General features: G+C 58.2%; 1 protein-coding gene across 3 annotated transcripts in view; it reads left to right on the forward strand.

Annotated features, from left to right (window-relative positions):
* Positions 1-644: 644 nt before the first annotated feature.
* Cacng7 (calcium voltage-gated channel auxiliary subunit gamma 7) overlaps positions 645-8,768 on the forward strand; it is a 16,780-nt gene continuing 8,656 nt past the window's right edge. Inside the window, exons 1-4 of one of the 3 annotated variants that reach the window (XM_063253262.1) lie at positions 645-759; positions 3,203-3,427; positions 3,982-4,068; positions 4,319-4,457. In XM_063253262.1, the coding sequence (XP_063109332.1) occupies positions 3,232-3,427; positions 3,982-4,068; positions 4,319-4,457 (422 nt within the window). In that variant the 5' untranslated portion in view covers positions 645-759; positions 3,203-3,231. Of the gene's footprint in view, positions 760-880; positions 1,045-3,202; positions 3,428-3,981; positions 4,069-4,316; positions 4,458-8,768 lie in introns of those variants that run through there. The other 2 variants (XM_063253263.1, XM_003465456.5) reach the window with 2 other exon arrangements.

Below are 8,768 nucleotides of genomic sequence, written 5' to 3' on the forward strand. Positions count from 1 at the left end.
CACCACCCCGACCCCAGGCTCCGCCCCCGGCCGAGCCGGAGACCCCGCCTGTCCTGTTCGGGCCCCCCAGGCTGCTTCTCCTTCCCGGGGTCTTTGCCCTCGTCCCCCTGTGCCCCGGTCCCCTAGTGCCTCGACCGCTGTCTCCGCACTTTCCCCGGGCTCAAGGTCTCCGGAGCCCGGCGTCGCGCGCCCCAGGCCTCTGGGCGCCCCTTCCGCACTCCGGCCCCTTGACCTCTCCACCCGTGGGGCCTCGGAGCCTCCGCGCCGAGGGGCGCTGGGGGCCCCGCACCCCGACCCTGCCCCCTCGCTCTCGAACGTCGTGCCCTCCAGTAGCGGGGCGCGGGGGTCCCCGGCGCGGCCCCGAGCTCTCGGCGGGAGCGCGCCGCGCTCCGTGCGCCCGTGCCCGTCTCGGGCTCTCCGCCGGGCTCTCCTCCGCGGCCCGCGCCCCCCATCCCCGAGCCCCGCCGCCCTGCGCGCCCCGCGCCCCCTCCGCGCCCCTCCCCTCCTCCGCGGCAGCCAATGAGCGGCCGCCGGTGCCTGAGCCCGGCCGCGTCCGCCGAGTGAGGCCGCGGGCGCGGGGGGTGGGGGGTGGGAGGCCGGGAGGGGCCGGGACGCCGGGTGCCGGGGCAGGGGCGGGGGGCGCGGGCACCGGCGACCCCGGTGGCGGCGGCGGCGGCGGCGGCGGTCGGGGGAAGCCGCGGGGCCGGTCATGCGGCTGCGGGGCCCGCGGCCCAGAGCGTGCGCCCAGCCCTGAGCGAGGTGAGCGCGGGGCGGGGAGGCTCCTGTGGGCTGGGGGCGCCCGCGAGGAGACTGCGGGCTGGGGTGGGGCCCAGGAGGATCCGAGCAGCTGCGGGGCGGGATCCCGGGGGTCGGGACGCCCGAGCGCGGAGTCTGAGGGACGCGGGGACCTCTGGGCCTGGCAGATCCTGGCGGATTGGGTCGGAGGGTCCTGGAGCGGGACGCGGAGCTCTCAGTGTCAGAGTCGCAGGGTTCTGCGCCGGGAGGGTCGAGTTCCGGCCGGATGGAGGGCGGCCCCGGCCGCAGGTGGAGGCCCAGGCCTGGGGGAGCGGGCTACGAGTCTGGAAAAGGGTCCCGAGGAAGGAGGTGTTGCTTTGTCCCGCGAGACTGAGGGGAGATGGAGTTTGGACTTGATTTTGGAGGACCGGGATCGCAGGGGTCCGCACGCCTGCATGCGGGGAGGCAGGGAGGAAGGACGGGAAGGCTCCAGGCTTGGGGGGAGGGTCCCAAAGGAGCGAGGGCTGCAGGACGGGGAGCTGGCGGCCAGGTAGAGCGCGCAGAAACTGGGACGGAGGGAGGGGCTGGGGCGGGAAAGGGTGCTCAGCCCGGGTCCCAGCCTGGAGCTCCCGGGCATTGGACGGGGACGCCGAGGTCAGCTTCCGGGGCTGAGACGTCGGACAGGGTGTTTAGGGTGCTTGCTTCCAGCTGAGGGTAGAAGCCAACAAGCAGCTGGCGGTCGAGTCCCCGAGCCACAGAGCGGGGGGGATGGGAGGAAAAACCCGCTTCAGCTTTCCAGACTCCTGTCCCCTGGTCCTGCTGGAGGCTGGCGGTGCAGCCAGGGGCCTCAGGACTCTGGGAGCCTGAGCATGAGGAGTGACCTCAGACTCCAGGGTCCTTATCGGGGCGAGGCAGAGTTTCCAGGCCGGTCAAAGGTGCAGTGGTCTCCTGTCCTGAATGTTGGGGGGGAGGTGTCACAGACTTCGAAGGTAAAGGGATGATGGATGTCGATGGTATTCAGGGACCCAGAGGTCTCTGGCTGATGTAGCCTGGCCATCTCAAGATGAGCCCCACACCCTGGGATTATGTGGCAAGGGGGAATATTCTTTCGAGGAAGTGGGCACTGCAGATGAGGGATTTGGGGTCCTTTAGTTCTAGGCTAAGAAGCCCCCAAACTGAGATGGAGTCTCTGAGAGAATCTCTAATTGGATTTTGGAGCCACAGCTATGACTTGGGGATTTCTGATTTGGAAGTCCAGTGCTGGGATCCAGGTTCCCCGCGGGTTGTTGAAGAAGGCTTGTGGCTGGAAGGCCTACCACGGGAAACAGAGGTCTGGGATCTCTGGGATGGAATTTGGGGTGCTGAAATGCAGGTGCTCTCCTCAGGGGGCAGCAATTTCTAGTTTGCAGGAAGATGGCCTCTCGTCTTGCTGGAGCGGTCTGGCTAGAGTGCTGGGTCCTAGGGTCTCAGCTCATGGTTATCACATTCTGGGGATTCTATTCAACATCTTGGCTCTGGGTTCCTGTGAACAAGTTCCCAAATCCCCATTTCAAGGCCTCCCTTTGGGCAGGAGAGTGGAATCAGAGTTCTAGAATCTAAGTCCTGTGTGGTGGCTGTGAAATCAGACTGGGGCACCAAATCAAGGTCAAGGCACAGGGTCAGAGGCAGAAGTTCTTAGAGTTCAAATTGACTGTCAGGGTCAAGGTAAAATTCCGAGAGCTGAAGCTTAGGTGGGAGCCTGTGTTCACAGTCTGAGATAGGTCAGAGGTCAAGGTTGAGGCCAGGGTGGAGGGCTAGGGATCCTTGATGAGCAACACATCTGGGGGCTTTCTGGGTGCTGTTGATTTTCTAGATGCAGCCTATGTATCAGGTCGGGGCGTGGATTAAGGTGGGTGGCTCAGGTTAGAGATTCCAGTCAGGTCAAGTTGTAGCAAATCCACAGTCCGAGCACAATGCCCCAGGTCCAGGGATGTGGATCCTGGCTCAGAGTGGAGGTGCTAGGCCCTCCTTGTTGGGCCTTGTGATCACAGCTAGGGTCTTGGGTCAGAGTGTGGTTAGGGTAGGGTTTCCAGGTCCTGCAGTTTAGCTGCTTGGTGTCATAACAGTGTCAAGAGTCACCAGCTCTGTCTCAGCGTGGGGGACCCTGGTGGTCATCCGACCTGATTTGTAAGGTTGAGCTCTCAGGCCAGGGCCCTGGCATGTCATGACACTTGGGAACCTTCCCTGGGGTCGGGGGTCTGAGCCCAGAGCCACACACAGCCCAGCTGGCAAATCTGGGAGGTTCAACCCTGAGGTCCAGAGTTAAGAGCTGCATTTGGCGTCAGAGGCTAGTGCTGGGGTAATGGCTCATGACCTGGAAGTAGGTTGGAGAAGGGTCTATCTTGGAGCTGTTATCTCCAGCTACGGTTCAACTAGGGACCTGGATGATTCCCCTCGGGGGTCCCCACCGCAGTTTCCCACCCCGCAGGCCCCGCGGGGCGCCCCCCGCCTCTGAGGATGAGTCACTGTAGCAGCCGAGCCCTGACCCTGCTGAGCAGCGTGTTCGGCGCCTGCGGCCTGCTGCTTGTGGGCATCGCGGTCAGCACGGACTACTGGCTGTATATGGAGGAGGGCACGGTGCTGCCGCAGAACCAGACCACCGAGGTCAAGATGGCGCTGCATGCCGGCCTCTGGCGGGTCTGCTTCTTTGCAGGTGCGGGGTGCGCCTGCCCTCCACTGCCCTGTTCCCACCCTGCCCAACCGTTCAGGCCTCATCCCAGTGCCTTTCCTTGGCTCCTAGTTATCTAGAAAATGATCCTGTTCCTCTCCTGAAAGTTAAGATTTCTGCAGAGCCCCCACACCTTACCTTGCACCCTCTGGGTGTAGGAGCCCCATTCTGGGACCACGTTCTGGTGTGTGTGTGTGTGTGTGTGTATGTGTGTGTGTGTGTGTGTGTGTGTGTGTGTGTGTCCCCGTTCCCTCAGGAATCCCAGCCCTCCCGGCCTCATCCTCTTTAGAGACCTAGCAGTGCTGGCCCACTGCGCCCTCCTTCTGGGACGTGGGGTGGAGGGTCCGCCGGGAGTAGCTCAGGAGAAATTGCAGGTGCCCTTATGCCACCGCACTCCCCATCCCCTAAGAGTGGACACACCGCGATCCTGGGTACACCTCGCCCTCACCCCGAGGTCTCCCCTTTGCCCCGCCATGGTGCCGCCCTGGAACTCCGCATCTTCTGGGCCATCATTGCCTCTATCCCTCCCTCCCCACCAGGTCGGGAGAAGGGGCGCTGCGTGGCCTCGGAATACTTCCTCGAACCAGAGATCAACTTGGTGACGGAAAACACAGAGAATATTTTGAGTGAGGGAAAGGGGCAGAGAGGTCCTGGGAGGAGGGTGTGGGCTCAAAGGCGGCACTGCAAGGACCTAGGAGGGGTGGGGTCTGGTCGAGGGGCGGGGCCTGATAGCGGGCGTGTCGTCCTGGCAGACTGGAGGCGGGGCCATGGTGGGACATGTCCTCTTGAAGGGCCAGGAGGCGGGGCCGAGGGACAGGGTGGGCAGTGGGCGGGACCTCCGGAGAACGTCACCCGCACCTCCCTGTGCCCCCAGAGACGGTGCGCACGGCCACGCCCTTCCCCATGGTCAGCTTGTTCCTGGTGTTCACCGCCTTCGTCATCAGCAACATTGGCCACATCCGCCCGCAGAGAACCATCCTGGCCTTTGTTTCTGGCATCTTCTTCATCCTCTCAGGTGAGCCCCGGGCAAGAGGGACTTAGGGCTGCGCCCTCTGCTTGGCCAGCACCTTGCCCCCCGAGCCTGTATTTTTAACCATCACTGATATTTTAGTAATTAGCAGTTTACAAGACGCTTTATTTCTGTGCAACATTCTGTTTTCGTTGTTTTTTTTTTTCCCCCTTAAACAAACAAAAAAGTCAAAAGAGTTTTTGCAGGGCATAATTTCAGGCCAGGTGTGACTTTACTACTGGATTCCAGTTACCCGATGTGCAGGCCTTTGCTGCTAATCAATCACCTGCCAGTTCTCTCTTACTTATTTTTCCTTTGCAATGCATTTCAGGATGAGTTTTAGGTGTCACCCAAAAAGCTCTGCCATGCATGGCATCCCCTGGAGTTCAGTACTTGTCTATAGTTTTTTCTTTATTTTGAGGTGCAGGGCTCTTGGGTATGTGATGGGTCTCATCTCAGAGCATCTCTGCCTAGCTGCTGTAGATCCAGCAGGGTGCAGGGCTTTGCCTGGGACACCAGTGTGAGCCAGATGACTGGGGAGCCCAGAGCTCGAGAGAAGAGCTCTTTCTCAGCCTTCCAGCCTCATTCTGCCCAGCACAGTGCAGCAGGGGTCAGACACAACTCAGCTCCCACCCCTATCCAGCCCAGCCCACTCCTTCTGACTCAAGTCTCCAATTTGGTTCAAATGCCAGCAATGCAATTAAAGCCGACTCATATCAGGTCCTTGAAATTGAGCTGATAGTTCATAAATGCACCCCGCCATACATATCACCTCCACCTTTCCCAGGGCCTGCACCCCGTCCCTCTTCCTGCTGCACAGTGATCTCCAGCATCCCCTCCCCCAGTCTCCTCCAGTTCCTCTGCTCTGCACCCAGCTCTCCCAGGTCCTACCCTCCCCCAGCCTTCAACCCATCCTCCTGAGACCTTTTCCAGGGAAAGCAGGGTGCAACCTCAGCACAGACTTGAATCACGGCTCATGGAGCCAGACACCAACGAGCTAAAATAAGATACTTAGGATATCATGATCGAGAGTGTCAGAGCAGAAAGGTCTCATCATTTTTCAGATGGAAAATAGTGGCCTAGAGAGAGAAAGTGGGGCAAGAGTAGGGAGCATGGGGAGTTTGATTCAACCTACCCTGAAGCATAGAAGGTAGCCCCATTGTTTGCAGACGCAGAAAGGGAAATTGCCTGGGAGAAAGGAAAGCTAGTCAATGGTAGAACGGGAACCCAAACCAAGGGCGTTCTGATCAGAGCGTGTGCTCATACACTGGCTGCCTGCCTCAGAGTCAGCTGGCCAAGGTCAGGCTGGAGGTCAGACTGCTGATCTAGCCTTTGGGACAGCCTAAGTCCCACCGCTGACCTCTCCCTTGGTTTACCTCATAGCCTATGTGCTCCACCCCAAGGCATCAACCGTATGTCAAGATTACCAGGGACAGTGGCTGGAAAGATGGGGGTACCAGTCTTCTCTTGTGGAATTGTTGCTAATCATACTTGCATTATGGGCCCTGAAATCTGAATGTGGTGTAACTTCATGTGCCATGAGATATTCTTTATTGACTCCTGACTGTTCAAAAGAATGCAAAAGCCGTGCTTAGCATGCAAACCATACAAAAGCATGAGGCAGACCAAATGGTAGCTGCCCAGCACCGAGCTGCTGCATGGATATGAAGCACCCACCTATATGTGCTTGAGGGGTAGTAGAAATAAATGATTAGGTAAGCAACAGTGATCATCCTTGTAACTGTAACTTTATGGGATGTCAGGGGCCAGGCAGTTCTGAGTTCTGTGAGTTAAGTTGTGTATTTTTCTTGGCTGTGTACTGTGGGCACCATTTTTGTTTCTGTTTTGTTTTGGTAGCTGGTTTTGCATTTTGAGAGGTAGCATTTGTGTTTCTGTTTTGACTCAGGGGTCATGGAAGCTCTTGGAGGTTAAATTTCCTGGTAGTGGAGGCAACGCCTCACCAGGACTCTATCTTGCCTTGCTAAGCCTTAGAAATCCTGGACCTGAGAGCAGTTAAAAGGAGAGGTTAAAGATGAGCAGAAAACCAGCACCTTAGATCTTAGCACACAGTGAAACCCCAAGTTGCCCACGAGGGCACCAGGCCTTGGGGAAGGAGACAAGAGTTGCTTGAGATCATGAATCTCCAGTCGGATCCTTGGTATTGAACTGGCGTGGTCAGCACTGTGGGAGGCCTGGGCAGGGCAGTGAAAGGGTCACATCTGTGTAAACCTCCCTTGGCCCGCAGCCTGCTCTGGGTTTGGGCTCCCAGGAAAGAGAGGGGAGACAGCAAGGGGAGGGGGCTCTGCAGGGTGTGGGCTGAGCCAGGATGGGTCTGCAGATATAGAGCCAGGCAGCCATGAGAGGGCTGGATGTTGATAGGAGGTCGATAGAGCCTCTGCCTGGCCACGTGCGCTTGGGCAGCGAGGTTGAAGCCAGAGGGCATTGATTTTCTTTTATCCAGGCCACTGGAGTGACGCCTGCACATGCTCCTTATCTGCCCGATCCCCAAACGCGACCCATGTCTCAGTCACCCACCCTCGCACCAGGCTCTGTGCTGGGCACTGGTAGCTGAGTCCGAAGCAAAGCCAGGTGCAGCTGTCTGGGCGCAGGCCAGGTGGGTGGATCCCTCCCCGCCCCCCACGCGCTTAGGATGCGCCCCACATCAGCGCCTGGCCCACAAGGTCTTGAGAACTTGGCCGCTGCTCAGCGCGCTGAGCTCATCGCCTGGCCCGCTGGCGCCCTGCGCTGGACCTGCAGATCCAGCCTCCCCTGGGGACCAGCTGCTCCTCCCTGCTTCTACTGGCAGTTCTGGGCACGGCCCTGCCCTCTCCTGCCCCGCAGGTCCTCGGTGATACACAGTCCTCACGGCTGTCCTCAGGCGTGGTCTCCTAGGACTAGAGTGAGAGCATGTACTGCAGCAGGGCAGGGACCTTTCCCAGCGTGTCCCCCTCTCCTGCAGGGCCTGGAGGACCCGCCCGGGGTGGGGTTTAAGTGTGGACCAGTCAGGGTGCTGAAGGGATACAGCAGGGCGGCCTGGGGGCATCACCAGGGGGTAGTCTCCGGAGCAGCAGGGTAGGAGCGGATGCTGACAGCCTGGGGAGTTTCTCAAGCACAAAAAAGACAGTGCTAAGCATGGAAAAGCCTTCCCGGTGCCAGGCTGAGGGCCTATGATCGCTCAGGGGGAGGGGCACGGTAGTACCGCTGTCCGTGGTCCTGAAACCCGACGCCCGGTTGAAGGCCAGGTTGGTTGTATTCCGTGTGGATCGCATGTGAATCCCGCCTACTGCGAGATAGGGAAAATGGAGTGGATGTAGCTGAGGAAGTGGAGGGAGCGGGAGAGTTGGATTTCAAACAGCGGGTAAAGAAAACCAGAGGGAGAAAAAGAAGAAAGGAAAGTTATTTTTTTCCAGAATCAGCCACTTGAAGTAGCCAGGGAAGAAAAACAAGGGTAACAATGATTTACTACATTCTGGGGGGCTGGGGCAGGAGGATTCCAAGTTGATGCCCAGCTTGCATGATTTAGGGGGACCTTGTCTCAAAATAATAAGGAATTGGGGTGTAGCTCAATGCAAAGGTCCTGGGTTTAAATACTTCAAAAAAAGTTTATTCCTCATTGTTGGAAGTATTTGCTCTTTCCTTCCAACTCTGCTCCTGGCTCCCTAACGGGAAAGTTCACTGCTTAGAACTGTGGTATGGAATGTGGATCCTCCATCTAGGTTGGAATGGGACCCCATTGGGAGGGCCTGGTGTCAGGCCAAAGCAGGGGTACCTTCTTCTGTGGGAAGTAGGGTGCCATAGGAGAGAATGGAGCATGAAAGAATAGTCCATTGTGGGCTGGGGAGGAACCATATCTGATGGGGTAAGATAAGGATTCTGGAGCACTGATACATGCATAAAGATTGAAGCCGCGCTGGGACAGAGAACTTTGGAATGCAAAGAGTGGTGCTTATTGTTTTCAATAGTGTTTTTGAGACAGGGTCTCACTGTGCCTGGAGCCTTGATAGCCCAGGCTGGCCTCAAACTTGCTTCAGTACCCTCAACCTCAGCCTCTAGAGTTTGGGGCTCAAGGATGCACCATACCTGGTTTGCAAAAAGTTGTTTTGATTTATAAGGGAGGAGATAACATGGACCCACTGATCAGGAAGCTGAGGCAGGAGGTTTATAGCCAAGGCCAGCTTGGGCAATGAGGTAAGGCCTTGTCTTAGAAAAAGAAAAAAAAAATCAAAGTAAATGCACAGACATGACAAGACAGAGAGAGAGAGCTGAGGTGACCCCGTACCTGACCTGGGCCCTAAGTGAATGCTGTTTCTGAGGTTC

Source organism: Cavia porcellus, unplaced genomic scaffold (assembly GCF_034190915.1).
Source record: "Cavia porcellus strain 051 isolate PalLab524CR breed Dunkin Hartley unplaced genomic scaffold, mCavPor4.1 scaffold_7, whole genome shotgun sequence".
Classification (NCBI taxonomy): domain Eukaryota; kingdom Metazoa; phylum Chordata; class Mammalia; order Rodentia; family Caviidae; genus Cavia; species Cavia porcellus.